Genomic DNA, 18,530 nt, shown 5'->3' on the forward strand with positions numbered 1-18,530 from the left:
CATTACATTTTTTACACTTTCTGTTCCCCAAAAGAAAAAAAAAACCCTTTTTCTAAAAATTTTCTCTGTATTTTTTGGAGGAAAAAAAAAATCAAGAAAATGGACTTTATCAATTAGTTAAAAATCTTAATTTAGTATGGCCCAAGATAAATTTTCCTTTAGATTTCCTGCAAGTTTAGTAAAATTTTGGGCTTTTGGGGGTTTTTTCAAACAGTAGCAAACACATTTGAACTAGGCCCAGGGGTTTAAAAAATTTTTAAAAAGTTTTTTAAAATTTTTCCCAAAAAAATGTAGAATTATAAAAAATGAAACAAACCCCAAAATTTAAAATGTGAGGATGAAAAAATTTAGAAAAAAGACAAAGTAAACTTACATGTGCTTTTATTTTTTTTAACAAACCCCCATTTCGCAAGCAGGTTTTAAATTTTTAGGGTGTAAAAAAATGAAATTTAATTTTTTCTGATGAAAAATTCCGAGCAAATGGGGTTAAAAAACCCCCGGATAAGTTTTTTGTTATTGGTGGAGCAACCCGAAAGGGGAAAATTCTAAGTATGAGGATATAAATTTTTTTCAGTTTGGATACATAACCCTTTTTTGCAAAAAGGGACACAGAAATTGACTAGATTTTATATTGAGTTTCAGAATGTTTGATTATATGTTTTTTTTAAATTAAATGCATTTTCACAAGGTTGAATTTTTGTGTGTGTTAAAATAATTTAAAAAGCTCTTTAAAACCCCGTTTTTAGCTTCGCTATAAGAGTAAATAATGGGACCACCCCCCTTTTTTTTGACGCCCTTTGGTTTTCCCTGTCAAATTACCTTTAAATAATTTAAAAGAGATGCAAAAAATTTTTTCATGTTTTTTCCCGTTTTTTGCCTTTCTATTGGTTTATCGAGCATGGGAGACAGGATTATTCCATATCCCTTTAAGAAAATTTCAGTTTTGGAAATTTTTATTAAACAAAAGGCACCCCCATCGCTGTTTTTAATTGAATCAAGTCAGATTTTTTAATTTGCCCATGATAGTACTGTTTCCCAAAGTAAATTTTGTGGTTTTTTGTCGCTTTTATTCACTTAGTTTAGGCCGTGAAGTTTTTCCCCCAAAATTTGCCCAAAAAAACGGAATACTTTATGGGAGACCCCGGTTGAAACTTGTTTTTTTAAATTTTTAAAACATCATGAAATAAAGGGAAAATTTCCCCAAAAAAGTTTTGGGGTTTTGTGGTTTGAGTTTTTAAAAATTTTTTTAACAGTTCTGCTAAAATTTTAAACTGTTTCAAATGAGATGGGCCCTTTAAAAACCCGGAAAAACTCCTTTAAAATTTTTTTAACATAAAAATTTGTCTTTAAAAGTTTCTTTAAGTTATAAATGAGTTTAAAATTTCAAATTTTCAAACTCAGCGAGACCCGGGAAAAAGTTTTGTGAACCAAGGGGGCCCCAATAAAATGTGGAAAGAAATTTTTAAAATTTGAAAAAAACCATACTTTTATTCCCTTTAATACAGTGAAAAAGGGATAAAACCATTTAGTAATAACAGAGATATTTTGTGATTAAAAATTCAATTGGGAAAAAGTAACATCCAAAAAGTGGACATAATACAAGAAAAGAGGGCCAAGTGGTTTGCCAAATTTGTTTTGCTTGGGAAAAGTTTTGGTAGATGTATTTTCCCAAAAAAATTTATGTTTTAAAATAGTGCTTAAAGTTTCCGACCGAATATTTTTTTAAAGTTTTCCCCCAAAAAAATCAAGCCGGGAAAGGTTGTTTTAGTTGGGGGCTTGTTGGGGGGGGGAAGGCGAGGGGAAGAAGGGGGGGAAAGAGTGAAATGATAAAATCAGGCAAAAAAAAGTTTTTCAAACATCATATGGGGGGGTTTAAATGGCACATCCCCAAAAGGGCCCTGTTAAAGGGGTGCCCCATAATTTTTCAAAACTCGTAAAGGGTCACCCAAAAAAAGTCTGGGGAAAATTATTTTTTAAAATGGGCCCGTGTTTTTGACAAAATGATTTTTAAAAATTTTTTAATATATGTTAGGGGAAAAATGACCATGCATTCCGGCGGCCAAGTTTTTTTAAAAATCCGAATAAAAGGGAAAAAATGGAAAGGACAACAAAGGGCCAAATTTGGAAAGGGGGGCGCCATGGAAAACCAAAAAAGTGGGTTTGCGCCAGCATGGATCCAGACCAGCCTTTTCGGGATCCCCCGTTGGTTTTGGTCCCCTGCTGGTCGCAAGTACTAGTTGGTTTTTCATGGGGTGGTCAATTTTTTTGAAAATTTTTTCAAAAAAGGGGGAAGCAGTTAAAACAAGAAAATTTTTTAAAGTTTCCCCTTATATATATTTTGGGGAAAAATGACCATTTCCAATGGTTTTTTAGGATCAGAATAACTTGAATGCCTTTGGCCCCCATGGGCATCCAAGCAGAATGTTTGAAAAATTTTTTTTAAAAGACCACCCCGGCCCCCCAAAAACCCTTTAAATGGTTTTTTTGGGGGAGATTTTAGTTTTAAAAAAAACGTTTACTATGGATGGATTTCACCATGGGAGGGGGAACGGGTGGGGTCCCCAAAAGTCCCACAAGCATTCATGTAAAGGGGAGCCAAAAAAATGATGACAAAAGTTTTCAGCGGAACAGCGAATGTCAGGAAAACTTTTAAAAGTATACAATTTGCGACTAAGGAAAAATTTCATTTTGGGGGCCCGTTTTGCCCCCTTTTCATATCGGTTTTCCCATTTTAAAGATTTAAATTTTAAAAAACCGGTTTTAAAAGGGAACATGCATAAACTTTAAAAGGGCCAGTATTTTGCTAAAAATTTTATAACTTTAAAATTTTAGTTGAATTTCAGCATCATTCCTATTCCCGCTTATAAAAGCATCCCTTTTTACAATCTTGAAACCTAATTGTCTTTGGTCTGACCCTTATTTTTTTTTTTTTTTTGGTTTGCTTAACTTTGGGTTCATAATTTTTCAAGTCTGAAAATTTTGTTTACAGACCCACGAGGGGGCAAAAAGCTTTCCCCGCACGCATTGTTCATTGGTTTAAATCCCGAAAAAAAAAATGAAATTTGAATTCCTGTTTTTTACAAACCTCTCAGAAAAAAAATTTTTTAGTATAAACTTTTTATTCAGTGCTTTCTACGGGAACTTTAGCAAAATTTCCGTGTAAAAAAATGGGCCTATAAAGGAAATTACAGCAAAAGAAAAAATTCAAGCATCTTTGTTTTAATCCAAATTTAAGGGCTCCAAAAATTTTACCAAATTTTGAGAAAATTTTTACAGTATATTTACCAAAAGGAAAAAATTTTGAACAAATTTCCCCAGGGACTTCCCGACTTCTTTAATTTTGAATCTTTAGGGGGTTATTTATGATGTTGTCCCCCGTGCGGTTTGAAAAATTTGGCCCTTTTTTTTTATCCTTTTTTATCTCCCCGTAAAACAATTATCACTTATTAAAGTATTTGTTTCTCCAGAAACAAATACCAGTCACACTTATCTATAAATAACCATCTTCAGATTGACAAACTGACCAACATGATCAATGCACTATACTTCATCTTGCTGCAAAGAAAGCATTCGGGGCTCTCGTTTGCTTTTTGGGACTGGGACCAGGGTCCATGCAAGGGGGGAATTTCGCATGATTTTTCAAAAAAATTCTTTTGATGGGGAATTTCAAACGCGAAAAGAAATGCAAACAAATATAAACATTCTTTTCAACTTTACTGACCCAAACCTGAATTCTGTTAATTATAAACTGCTGTATGAATTCTGCCAAATATAAACAACCTTATTTAGACATCACACTTCGTATTTTTTCTCTGAGCCACTGAATTTTTGGAAACAATAAAATTTTAAGGCCAACAAATCAACTGCAAAGTGCTTAGCACTGATGTTCTTGGACTTGAGGGGGGAATTTTTTTGAAATAGGGGGAAAAAAACATACCATTTTGAGGGGGGAATGGGGCCGATATTCGGCCCCAAATTTTGCCAAACGAGAGCCCTGGCATTACTGTACATACCATCAGTTTTCCCTTCCCCCCTCCCCCCAGAAAAAATTATCAGTCAATGAATGCTGATTCTGATGCTGCACATAGCTTAAAAACTGGCTATTTGCTTCAGACTGTTAAATAATCCTAAGGTGTATCAAATTGAAATTTAAAACTAGAAAGTATATTGAAATCAAAAGAAACAATCAGCTTTTATTTCTATATTAAAGAGGGGAGGGGAGAGGGGGTGGTAAATACAATATTTCATTAAACCGAAACAAAATAGGCAATGGCATTTACAATAGGGATCTGGCATTTACAACTTTACATTTAAAAAATAGGGATCTGGCATTTACAATAGGGACACTTTAAGTAATGAGTCTTTTTGTCCTTCAATAAATACCTAAAAGGATATAGCAACAGAAAAATGTTATAAAATGTTGCTTAAATGTGACTATCCACCTTTAACAATATGTACATAAAATTATCAGCTTCATGTTCATGATGCATATGAGGTTTCATTTGAATCAGATGGAAACTGTCAGATGAGAGGAGTACACAATTTATAGCTGTAGTCAAAAAAGGGAGATAACTCATGAACATGCAACTTAACATAATTTATAACTCCTGACAGTATGCACATGTCCTATTCATGTTGATGACAGATACTAAGTTTATTTTGAATCTGATGAAAATTTGACCTCAGTAAACAAGGAAGTGTGACAGATGGACAATCACATATTTTTCTAAAAGGAATTTCAAAACCACACGTTTACTTTTGTTATTTCCCCTAAAGTATGAAGGAGAATAACATAAACCATGTCACCAAACTTACCCCATATGTGTGTTATTTAGTACATGCATATACAGATCTTTCAGTTTCAAATCAATTTTGATCTCTCGGAGGCGTACAGAACTACACGGTAATCGGTGACATATGATAATCATTTCACTCTGTTCCACTGTCTTCCTCAACTGACGGATTAGAAACTGCTCATATGGATTTTCCTGAAAGAAGAGAACAGTCTTAATACAGTTTCATGAAAAAAAAAACACAGTGTTTGACAAAAATATAGGGAATATATTAACATATGGACATGAACTTTTCTCTGACGCAAACATAACAATTTGAATATAGTGAGGTATCACTGAGATATCTAAACAATATAATGAGCCATGCCATGGGAAAACCAACTTTGCGACCAGCATGGATCCAGACCAGCCTGCGCATCCGCCCAGTCTGGTCAGGATTCATGCTGTTCGATAACAGTTTCTCTAATTGCAATAGACTTTGAAAGCGAATAGCATGGATCCTGACCAGACTGCGCGGATGCGCAGGCTGGTCTGGATCCTTGCTGGTCGCAATGCCACTATGTTGGTTTTGTCATGGCACGGCTCATATTCAAATCAAGAACATATATGAAAAGAATGCTTTTTCAGCGGTTGTTTGGATTCAGAACACACAAGGACCTTTTCAGTATTTTTCAGAACTTAGTACCTTTTCTATGAATAAAATTTTCACATCTTATCTTCTAAACCTTCAGCTGCTGGTGGCAAGTGATTCTGTCTTTGCAACCAATGCAGACAAAAATCTGCCTGCACATCTGTGCAGGCTGATCATGGTCGGCACTGTTCACTAGTCAATAAATTTTTTATTGAACACCCCTTCGAATAATAAATGGTACTGCCCAAAATGAATAACAGACCAGTCCATTTTAGAAATTCAGTGGGATAAAGACTAAAACAGAGGTAAGAAACATACTATTCTACCAATATGTTTAATGTTCCGCCAACAACAATAAACTTACTGACAACATCTATATTTTGTACATAAAACAGTTTGTTCCAACTTATTGTGATCATCCTCAAAACACAGAATGTTATCAAAAACAAGAGCTGTCAGTTGACAGTGCGCTCGACTATTGTCAGTGCTTGATAGTTAATACAAGCTATGAGTAAAACTTTAACATTACAATAATGGAAATTATTTTAGAACTAAAATAATTCAATTATTTTTTCTCAAATTGTTGCTCGTTAATTACCGTCTGCTAGTTTATTAAATTGTCATCTGTTTTCGTAGATAAACGTGTCATTGATATTGTTACACTTGGCTGATCTGAACTGGTTCCTACTGATACTGGTACCCAGTTGATATAATATAAATACCAATAATCTCGTGCAGTTCTCTCACATTTTGCTAGCTACACCGTCGGTAACGTCAAAACTATTTACATGTTTTGATTTATCATTGCAATGCCTCGTGGTCAAAGGCGGGAACTGATATTTCGGAGGAATCCTTGCAACAGAAATATTTTGCAGTATGTTCCTCAGGACAATGTTAAGTGGGATGCTAGGTGCAGATGCTTTAGAAGAGAATGTTGTTGACGGTGTTACCAATCTTCTGCCGGTATGTCGAAAAATAATATCACAGATTAAAGTAGATTGTTTGTTGTTCAAACATAGATCTTTAGGTTTTTTCATAATACTCACGAATGGGGTGTGGCGACGCAAATATATAGCTACGCACGCATCTACAGGCTATCCTTTTGACTCTATTTTGGCATACAATATCAGTAAACTCTGCTCCACGGCTATTCAAATTTTACTGTGTATATAACTTTTGGTGACATTAGGCAACATGTACTACACTTAGCTCGCAAAATCAAAGGTGTTTTGTATACACAAATGTATAATTTTATTTAATAGATGCTATTTTGACAGGCGTCTCTGTTCATAGTCATGGTTTCCATGCATTTTCAGTGTCAATTTAAGGTTATAAGGTAGAACTGGAGCAGGTGTCTAACAACAGTTCGTTTCTGTAAACATCATGTTTGTAAAAATTAGATTTCGTTTTGTATCCTAGCTACTATTTTCATATTTTGATATTCATAAGAAAAACATGAGTTCAAGCTAAAACAAAATATAAACAAAATTAGAAGGTTATTTTACATGTAGAGAAATATTTGCTTGAAAACTTGTGGAATGAATGACCTAGTAATTGAACTGTATTTGACATTCTTTACAAATTTTACGCTTGACAGATGTTTACTAGCGATTTAGTGTCAGCTTTAATTAAATGTTAAGGCGAGGAGATAAATAAGGATTACAACCGAAATGCACAGACAAAAGTCTGTATTTTGCAAGGGTTTGGTAGTTAATCTGAATAGTTACTAGCGCATTGAATGTACAGAAAAATATTAAGTTTTTTGAGAAATCTACTAACGAATTCATCACTTACGTTTCAGTATACTAGGTTCTTACAAAATTGATGAGATATTGCATTATGTGTATAACTTCAGAGATTCGCGCATTGCGTTAGAAGAACGTATTCTAAATGAGTTATGACGATCAATTTCTTTTACGTCAAAGCACTTCAGCTCCATGGTCTAAGTCAAACAATAATTTATGGGTCATTACATGCAGGTTAAACCAGTTACCATCAGTTTTTATGCATATGTATTATGACTGTAATTTCTGTAATCGTACGTGGTTTATTCGCAAATTTTCTTACGATGTAAGATGTACAAATTTCAACGCGTATATGAAGTCTTTAAGTAATCAAAAGTTTTCGTCTTTTTGTTCGAGCTTCCTTTCATAAAGGATCACTTCTCAGATTCCGTCATTTTAGAAAACATAACAATTGGAACATATTATCTCTTACACAAACTGTCTTCTAATTTCATTGAATTGCTATGTTCACTTTAAGAGTAATAATTAAATACATTTCACTGAATTCAGAATAATCAATACGCAAATTTAAAATAATATTGACTGACCGAGTAGCCGGTCCCACTGCTAAATTTCAAGATTTCAGTAAAATGTTTCATTTCACAAAAATATTTCAGGTGAATATAGAGGAACTCACCTATTATCATACAATGAACGATCTTATTAACGGTTAATATAAGTGGGTTCAACAATTAGGTCACTTCGGATCTCGGTTTGCGTCATTCATGCGCAGCAGGTTCAATTTAACCATTTATAAATAGTTTACGTTATGTAGCATAGAAGTATGTCAAAACATTAAATTCACAGGCGAACACAAATTAAAACTTATTTGTAGATCTAATACACGAGGACGTTGACATATCAATTAAAGTTGCTTTCATTTGTAACTTAACCAGGTACATAACATTTGAATAGTTTGCTAGATTTTAGAATCTGCATAAATAAAAGTTGAACATTAGTAAATTGTTACATTTCTAAGATTGTACCGGTTCGTCACAATGACAATTTTTACTGGTCATTCTTTACTCGCCGTTTTTTGGTCTGACAAAGCTATATCATCATACAAGAATTAGGATATTTAACAATGTTATGATTTTTACAGAAATAAATCAGTTGGATTTCATTTTTTTCTGTTACAAACTAAGATTTATAATTTTGTCTTTTGATAGTACCCGGGTGAATATTCCGATTTTGGTATTTATTTTCACCGTCACTGATGACTTGATTCATGGTGCAGACTTGGATTTACAGCAAACATAACATTGACGGAATTGTTTCCAATCTTAGCAGCGGCTGTGTTTTGGGGATCAGACTTATTAAACAACTACTGAATAATAAGTAATAAATCTAAAAGCTCTTTTGTCTCAGTAGGGCAGTTATAAGTACCTTGTACAAACTATCATGTAGTTGTCAGATTTTATTGCTTTCCTATTAGCGCTAAACATGTACCAGGTCGTTACGATGACATTTTTGATACATTGTTTTGGTTTAAGTTATTCAGATTCAGATAAGCAGCTCATGATGTAGATCCATAGAGTTCGAACATTGTTACAATCTTAAATAAAAGTAGCACTTATACCTCGGTTACATACATACAGCTAGATTCTTTAAAATCATTAAAAAAAAAAAAAAAAAAAAAAATAATTCACTTACGTTTAACTTAACATTGACGATATCAACCCATCACATTATTTCTTATAGTGTTTGTTGTTTTGTGAAAGACGAATTTAATTACGTTACAGGCTTAAAATCCTACTCCGATGCTATTCAATTAATTCTTTTGTGGTATGCAACCAGGATTATAATAGGCACGTACCACACTGTTGCACGCAAAACCAATGGTATTTCATATAGAATTATATATAAAATAGACTCTATTTTGACAGCTGTTCATAGTCGGGATTTTCATGCTTTTTCAGTTACAATTCAAAGTTAAGATGTAGGACGGAAGCAGGGCTTTAAATTAATTTCACAAACTGCACGGGTTTTCATTTGCATACGGGTTTCGTCATAAATATACTGTTAGACCGCTGTCGAAATAATTGTGCTACCCGAGACAAGCGGGCTCTATCAACAAAGTTTTTAATAAGGGTCAAATGCGACTGCTTCCCGTGCACGATATACGAGGAATACGAGTTGAAAATATGTTAGACTTTGTTTATTGTATCATACCTTGGTTTTTTTTTATGTGAGCAAACGATTAACATACAGAAACTGTTCAAGTTTCAGACTTGTCCGTAGTGAGAACAAATATGCGTATATAAAATTCAAAACAATGAATATGTATCTATCAAACCCCGTTATTCAGAATTAAGGAGTCGAAATCGGGTCACATAAATTTTTCTATAGGCGCAGACATAATGTCTCCTGTATGTGCATTAATTATCTCAATAAATAGAGAAAAATTAATGATCTTAAGTTCAGGAATTCTACTCGTTAATCTGGAGTAAAATGTCAGTTTTTTCTTCTTTTTTTTTCTGCCGTTTAAGCCAAATCTTTAAAAAAGGAGCTTGTACTGTCTAATTGTTGATGCAAGTTATATCAAACTCATAGCTTTTGAAGTGGTAAGATTAGATTTAGTAATATATGGCCTACCGCAAGTTAGTTTGTTCAGGTGGCAAATTCATTATAATTAGGCTCGATATTGATGCTAAGTCACATTTTGTTTCGGTCAGATGGAATACAGTATAAGAAAGTAGGACTACAGTTTTATGGTAATTACATAAAAGATGCGATTTTTTAAAGAAGAGTTTTGAAGGCGGTAGAATTTGGCGGATAAATTATAAATTAATTGTGGCGGTAAAATTCTGTCGGCCGGATACGGTGTCGTTATGTTTGCATTCAAGTTGCGTACTTTGGGGTATCATATGTTTACCAGTTTGTGTTAAACTGGATAGTAAAAGGTTTTGCCCTTAGTACTTGGCAATTCCTAGTGTGCTGTGTTGCGTATGTTGCGTTGCTTCAGTGGTGTCACTTTGCCTTGCTTGCCTTTCATTGACTCGTGTTGCGGTTTCGCTCATTCTCGGTGAAAACCGAAATGGGTGGAATGGTAGCTCGACGTTCATTGAAATTGTTGTGTGTTTGCATTTGAGTGATACCTGTTATAAAGTACAAAGTGTCTTGCGTTACTTTGCGTTGTTTGAGTGATACCTGTTACAAAGTACAAAGTGTCTTGCATTGCTTTGCCTTATGGTTCGTTGTGTTATATTGCCTCGCTTTACATTGGCTCGGGTTGTGCATTTAACCGCATCCCGGTGACACCCGGGCTGGGTTGGATTCACAATTCGAAGTTCGATGGATTGCGCAGTTGCGTTGTTTTTGCAAGCCTTGGGTTGGTGCGTCTGTTCTCCTCTTGGTTGACGGATTTTGCTGTGCTTTTAATGACTCTACATGGTGAGACCCTTGTTGAGTCATAAGCCGCCGATCAACTCCCAATATTGTCATATACTTTTACTGATTAATTAAAATTATTACAAAATGTATCATGCGTATGTTTAACTATCGTTGTAAGTATCAATGCATATTCTTGATGAATAAAGAGTATTGTATGAGATAATTGGTTTTTATTTTGAGTAATAAAATAAGCATATTCTAAGTTGAAAAGGGGCCATAATTCAGTCAAAATGCTTGATAGAGTTGTCTGCTCCTGTTTACAGAATGGGGTCATGATGGTAAACAAGTATGCAAAATATGAAAGCAATATCTCAATGGACTTTGAAAATATTTGGGGTGGTACGCAAACTTTAACATTACAATAAGCATATTCTAAGTCGAAAAGGGGCCATAATTCAGTCAAAATGCTTGATAGAGTTGTCTGCTCCTGTTTACAGAATGGGGTCATGATGGTAAACAAGTACGCAAAATATGAAAGCAATATCTCAATGGACTTTGAAAATATTTGGGGTGGTACGCAAACTTTAACATTTATTCTAAGTCGAAAAGGGGCCATAATTCAGTCAAAATGCTTGATAGAGTTACCTCCTCCTTTTTACAGACTGGGGTCATGGTGGTAAACAAGTATGCAAAATATGAAAGCAATATCTCAATGGACTTTGAAAATATTTGGGGTGGTACGCAACTTTAACATTTGTGTGATGCTCACGCCGACGCCGGGACGAGCAGGATAGCTCCCCTATTCTTCGAATAGTCGAGCTAATAAAAGGACTTTACTAAATTTACGGCCTTTTAACATGGACTTTTCAGCTCTTCTAAGAGTCTGGAATAAATAATTTCCCAGGACCTTCCAAAATTTTTAAGGACTTTTTAAGAAAGAACATCAATTAATTACAATTGCTTTTAAGACAATGATTATAATATTATATAGTATAAACCCTGTTCCATCAATTTTTTCAGAAATTATTATACAACAATAATACATTGTCACAATCAAAGTTGATTTTTTATATCGGAGGGTTTCAAGTCACATGATCTGTCTTGGCAATGTTAATAATTGTAGTTTACCTCTTTAACTTGTGAGGTTGCTGGATCCCGGCATGAAAATCTCAAATAAGGCATTGGCTTTTCTATAATTGGTGCAGTGACTGCTTCAAATATCCGCCGCTCCATTGGCTTTGGCCGTGGTTTCTTTGTTCTAAACTTATGACCATGACGGACTTGACTGTACCAGATCTGTGGAATAGCTCCTACAAATATAAAGTGATAATTTATACACTTCTATAAATAAAAAACAAAACTGCAACTTTTGAAAAAAAACAAGAGCTGTCAGTGGACAGCACGCTCGACTATTCTGACTGCTTGATAGTATAATATAAGCAATGAGTCAGTGGACAGCGCGCTCGACTATTCTGGGTGTTTGATAGTATAATATAAGCAATGAGTAAAACTTGGTAAACAAGTATGCAAAATATGAAAGCAATATCTCAACATGCTCAATGGACTTTGAAAATATTTGGGGTGGTATGCAAACTTTAACATTTATTCTAAGTTGAAAAGGGGCCATAATTCAGTCAAAATTCTTGATAGAGTTGCCTCCTCCTTTTTACAGACTGGGGTCATGATGGTTAACAAGTATGCAAAATATGAAAGCAATATCTCAATGGACTTTGAAAATATTTGGGGTGGTACGCAAACTTTAACATTTATTTCTAAGTCGAAAAGGGGCCATAACTCAGTCAAAATGCTTGATAGAGTTGGCTCCTCCATTTTACAGACTGGTCTGTAATAGTCGAGCTAAAAAATGGTGCAGGTCCCTTCATCTATGGTAAACAAGAAGGCCTGAAGGCTTGTATGCTCACCTAATCTAGTTCTTACTCAAAATTATCTAGTATCTAATTTGTCCTAGATTTCATAAAAACAAACATTTTGGCCATGTTTGAAATAAATCAGATAGATCATTAACCAAAGTTTCATTGACATAGTTCTTGACCTCAAGTAACCCACTTTTGAACTGACCTAGGTTTCTGTATAGTTTCTGAAATAAAGTTGCCATTTTTGCTAAATAACAGTTGATTCAAATATGCTGTGCAAGTATTTAAAAGCATAAATTTGATGTAATCACAAAACTGCCTTATAACCAAATGTCTGTGATACCTTTTGGTCGTTGTAATATTTTCTACTGTAAAATTCTCTCTGTGTTATGCAATCATAACGAAGTAGAATGTGTTTTCGTTCAGATCTGGCTTAGCTCTAAATTCAATAATATTGGTATGAGCTGAAACAAAAGTATAGTTTCAAAGGTGGCAGTAAATGACAGTAATTTTAACCTTTAGCCCGCTAAATTTTTAGAATGGACTGGTCCATCATTCAATTTGGGCAGTACCATTCATTATTTGAAGGGATGTTCACTGAAAATTTACTGACTGAATAGCGAACAGTGCAGACCATGATCAGACTGCATGGATGTGCAAGCTGATCTTGGTCTGCACTGGTCGCAAAGGCAGAATAACTTGCCGCCAGCAGGCTAAAGGTTAAGACTAGCGCATATTATTTTGAACACTGGGGGTTCAGCAATTTTAATGCTATTGGCTCAGTCTAAAATCTTGCATGCACATGTAAAAATTTGTTTCGGGGTACGATTATTACAGATGACTGTTCGCAGATGGTGTCAATATGAGGTAAGATAATTAATGCCTTTGCCCTGTATCACTAGATTAACATAGGAATTATTGAGAACTGTCAAAGTTCATGCTTCCAATTGTAGCCTTAATGAAGATTACATTATTGATTTTCCGACTACTGGGCACAGAGATTTAAGAATGCTCAGTGGGCATGCTCTGAAAAAAATCAGGTAGCCAACAGACTCTTGACATGTGTAGCTTTGAGTTTCTAAAACCCTTTATTTTGAAATATCTGCCTTCATTTATAACAATTGGAAAGAAAGACAGCATTACGTTTACTGAAAAGATCTGAAATGAATTTAAGCCAAAAGGACTAACATGTTACTGTTTTGATACAGTTCTTCATTGAACATACAGTTTGAAATAAGGGATTTGGGTAACACCAAATTTTATTAGTATATTGACAACAGGACAATTATAGACAGCCTCTTGTCCTATTATGATAAACGGAAGAGGTTATTATCTCTGATAATGAATTAATGTTGACATTAAAGCATATTGCCTCACTGACATTTTTTATGAACTTTTGTGCTTTTTTTCTGCAATTTATTATTTACTATCATCGGCAGTCCGCTGTGTATTTGAAATCATGCATGCAGTGTCAAGGAAGATATCTCCTCGCACCTGTTCGCATCATATTTCCAAAGTTTAAAATTATGAGTTATATTAAACACATTTCAAGTATCTACATGAATATTAATGTCAGTATTTTATGACTTTTTTAGATTTTTCAATGTCTTCCTTTTACCTTTAAACAGTAAAATGCAGATACAGAGAAGGCTTAGAGGGATGACAACCATATTCAAGAGTGGCAAATTCAATTGTCTGTATTGCCCAGGTTGTCGCAAAGCTTGTACGGACAAGTGAAATTGAACCAGAATTTACTATATAACTATCATACGGACAAGTACAAAATAGCAATTGACAAAATGGACAAGCAAGTCAAAATCAGATTTCGCCATGCATGATATATAATGTCAGATCATAAAATACATCATCCTGCAGTGCTAAGCCCAAATTAATAGGCTACCAGTCTAGCTATTTCTATTTATTTCGATTGGGCTACCTCCATATATTCATCACGTTCCTCATGTATACAGAATCGATGTGTGCACATCAAGCCCGAAAGAAGCAAGTACAAGTTGGGCGAAATCGGCATACTATATGGGGACAGTCTAGCTATTTCGATCTTATTTCCTTGAAACCTTGATTAAATTCTTCTGAGTCTTCTTTTAAAAGTCGACTTTCGATTGGGCTATCTCTATATATTCGCATGTTCCTCATGTATACAGAATTGAGTGTGACATCAAGCCAACAAAAGCAAGTACAAGTTGGGCGAAATCGGTATACCCAAAGAGCTATAAAAAAACAGATTGCAACTTGAAAGGCATATAGACCAAATCTCGCCAACATCACGTGACAACTGAATGAGATCTCGTTGTAAGCGTCTGTTGATCATGACTGATCAAGTCAGCAAACGCTTTGAAATAAGGTTACTTTCGGATCATTTGTTTATCATGATAATGGTGCATTTTTAATGTTATTAGTATTTTCTACACGGGGAAGGAATGAATTTATGATTGAAAGTCTGAGAAATCAACAGTTTTCGTTTGAGAAAGGACTCAAATTCGTTTATTACGTGCCGGGCGTACCACCAGTTTTATACTTCAGTAACCATCTGTTGGTTTGATCATGACTGATCAAGTCGGCAAACGCTTTGAAATAAGATAACACGCTAACACAAGATGACGCGGGATTATCCCAAGTTGCCATTCTGTGTATTTTATAGCAGAGCTACCGGCGCTGCGAAGCGGCGCCGACAGCGTCGCATTACGGTTAGACGTATAAACAAGAAAACGAATAGAGAGATCTAACTGTGTATACTATCAAGTTGAAAATTCGTGGTACTTTTTGGAATCGGTGTTGTCCGGATTTTTTCATGTGCACTATGCACATAGTAATTAATCGGTAAAGACGTCAGTAGACGCTTACTGTTTACGGTTGACAAAAGCGTCTCGCTTACTGCTTTGAATATTGAATAAAAATGTAAATGCGCATTTGATAATAAAAAATTAGTGCTAAATACATTTTCTACGAAGAAAAAAGAAATAAAATACAATATTTTCATGTTGAAACGACTTTTGTCACACTGCCATTACCGGACTTTATTATATACACTTATGTTTGTCATAATGACGTCATATCTCCACAGTGGTGTAGTGGTTAGCGAATTCGCGTTGTAAACCAAAGGTTGTGAGTTCGAACCTCACCTGTACCAGATTTTTTTTTATTCCTTTTTTATTTCAATTTTTTTTATGTATTATTACGTCATTGTGAAATTCAGCAAGTGTTTACTTTTGATGTCAGGTTCCAATGTAGTGCCTGTGCAGTAGTCAGTAGACATAACTTTAAAAAAAAAGCTTTAGGATCAAAATATACAGGCATTGAATTTCGGCAAATACTGTTTTTCTCTAGGTAAAATTCTGATCATTAATTTTTAAAAAATGCTAGTCTTTTGGGTTTAAAACAAGCTTTGTATAGTCATGTAAATGATTGTAAATTTCCCATACCAGGCGTCTATTATAGCAGTGTTTTTGACTGAAAGCTGGACACAATCATACTTCCTTTCAGAAAGAACCAAAATTTGACAATAATGACATTTAAAAGAATTACAATAGTCATTTCCAGGATTACGTAAATTCTAATTTCTATTAACTTTAGGCTACTGTCCTAATGAGATTCTGTTAGGTTTGAAACTTTTCAATTTGAAGGAGTTATTATTGGTGACTGGTTTCCAGTATGATAATAATTTATGTAAAATTGTTGATGCAGTACGTTTTAAAACAGAAATTATTCAAATACGTTTTTTTCTTTTGGTGCAGATGTTAATCTATATCAGCTTTCTTTTAATCATATACAGAATATCTTTCGAGTATTTCACATGTCAAGAATTAAATTTGATGCAGCCTTAAACATACATTCAGAAATCATGAATTATCATTAATCAATACTTATAATTTTAATAGATCTAATTTAAATAGAACATAAACTTCCTAAACGAATCCATAATTCCAGACAATTCCACTCCTTTAATTTTTAAGGGGCACTTGTGATTTTTCAAGGGAGCTCTGCCTTTAGGTAGCACCTAATTTCATATTAGTTCTTTGGTATACCATATGAAATCTGTGGACCCCACCTATTGTTCAATAAGCGCCCAAAGGATCATGATCAATTTATCATCTGGCAAAAAGTTTGTTTAATTTTTAAGACACAAAATAACACAGACAGGATTTGCACTGTCACTATTAGAACAAGACATAGTACAATTAATTCTAAAACGATAGTCGATACCTAATACGACCCGAGATTTCAAAAAAATTGCAAGAAAATCTTACTGCGGGTCGCAAGTTTCAAGGGCGTCGCCATATTTGCATACTGCAGTAACTGTTCTTACACTAAAAAAAAGATAAACAGATCATAATATAATGTTTAAAATAATAAATTTGCAATGCTTTCTGCTTGTATTTAATCATTGAATTTAATCTATATATTAGCTAACTAGTTATAACTCTTAATTTCGTACTTATGTTTTTTTAGACAAGGAAATGAATTTGTATGTATATATTTAAGGACTTTCATCATCATTATCCATTGTGATTATGCACTATGTGCTATATATATATATATACTAGACATATCATTTTGATTGTTTTTAAAAATACAATAAAATTGAAAATGGTAAGGGTCGGGTTATTTTGAGAACGAAAATATTCACTCCGTAAATACGGAAATCGATTTCTGCAAAAAAAGCAAGCGCCGTATTGACTAAGATCGAATTAGGTGGTGACAGCTGTAGAAATATTTAATTTAGTACATTTACACTGTTTTAGACTAATGTTATATATTTGACAGTTTGTGGTAAGTGTCCCGCCTTTTGCTTGATTTCTTTATGATGATTACAAAAAATATTCTCGTTAGTTCAAAATGCTTGACAAGTCACAAGACACACACTGATATTCAGAGGTTTACTGGAATATGGTAACAATGACAAAGCAAATATTCTTAAAAGCCAATTTCAATCTGTTGTTACTGCACTTAAAAGTAAAATAGAAAAGGTGGAAAACCATAGGGCGCCCAACACGACATAAACAAATTATTAAGATAAGATAAGATAAGATAAATTTTATTTTGAGTCGGCAAGACAAGTAACAATACAACATAAGCACTCTAGGTGCTTTTGAACCGACTATATGTTAACAAATTTATAAGGAACAATAGTAAAACAAGCTGTAAAAGAAGGACATGGTTTAAAAAAACAAAACATATGAACATTTAAATAATTATTGTTGCAAATTAACCTTAAAATTACATCTAGCACAAAGACAGAACATTATAATAGCATTGCACAATCAAGGAGATCTGGTATATAAAACAAACCATACATATTAGCACATGGAAAGAAACATAAAAATGACATGGCAGCATTTTGAATGTAATACTGATAGATGTTATATTTAACAACCATGTAGAGCAGTACATTTAAGACCATGTAATTGAGTTAAAAAACCATGTAACAGCTGCTGTTCTAGGTCAGTGACCTAAAAACTGCCATAAGAGAATAAATGTAAAAAAGTGAAACCATCAAAACAAGCACAAAAAATGCATAATTTAAAAGAAAGCTAAAGGAAGTTATCATCTCAGGATCAGACATGAGGTGAACTGAACAGCAACTACTACATGATAGCAAGAAAATTAAAGAAAGCATAACTGCAGGAAAAGCCAAGCAAATACAATTGCATGCAAGACATAACTGAAAGACAAGGCAAAATGAGAAAATAATACTACTGCATGATGGAAATCAAGAAAGCACAACTGCAGGAAAAAATAAATAATATACAACTACATGCAAGCAAAACCCAAAAATACAGGGCCGTACAACCAGTCAGCAGCTACCCATAAACCAGACCAACCTATTAAGTCGAGCGGGCAGAAGCTGTGATTCCCAGTGTAACACCGCAGAATGACGGCTAGTTTTCGGTAAGCGATTTACATGTTCCACCGGTGCATTGCCCTCTGGTCCTAATGTCTTTAGTCAGAACTGTAGCCTAAAATGTCAGTAACTGCTTGACAGTTTCAGGGGTACCCTGAGCTGTGTCTGGCTCCAGTTGGAGTTCTTGACCTTCCGCACTTGCCTGCTTCCAAGATGGCGCGGATCGGCTTTGCATTTGGCGTTTCAGGCATTGTT

General features: G+C 34.3%; 1 protein-coding gene across 1 annotated transcript; it reads right to left on the minus strand.

Moving 5' to 3' along the window:
• Window positions 1-4,579: 4,579 nt before the first annotated feature.
• LOC128550696 (uncharacterized) lies at window positions 4,580-16,777 on the minus strand. The gene is made up of 3 exons (XM_053530256.1): window positions 16,681-16,777; window positions 11,670-11,851; window positions 4,580-4,988 (listed from the first exon to the last, which is right to left on the minus strand). The coding sequence occupies exons 1-3, from the start codon at window positions 16,709-16,711 to the stop codon at window positions 4,812-4,814; spliced, it is 390 nt and encodes a 129-aa protein (XP_053386231.1). The 5' UTR covers window positions 16,712-16,777; the 3' UTR covers window positions 4,580-4,811.
• Between the last annotated feature and the right edge of the window lie 1,753 nt (window positions 16,778-18,530).

This window comes from Mercenaria mercenaria, chromosome 18 (genome assembly GCF_021730395.1).
Source record: "Mercenaria mercenaria strain notata chromosome 18, MADL_Memer_1, whole genome shotgun sequence".
Taxonomy (NCBI): domain Eukaryota; kingdom Metazoa; phylum Mollusca; class Bivalvia; order Venerida; family Veneridae; genus Mercenaria; species Mercenaria mercenaria.

Bases quoted from the DNA above. Each gene is read 5' to 3' on its own strand.
- LOC128550696 (XM_053530256.1), bottom strand. From the start codon at position 16,711: ATGGCGACGCCCTTGAAACTTGCGACCCGCA. The intron at 11,852-16,680 runs GTAAGATTTTCT...TTATATTTGTAG, and splicing joins CTTGAAACTTGCGACCCGCA to GAGCTATTCCACAGATCTGG. The intron at 4,989-11,669 runs GTAAACTACAAT...CTCTTCTTTCAG, and splicing joins CAACCTCACAAGTTAAAGAG to GAAAATCCATATGAGCAGTT.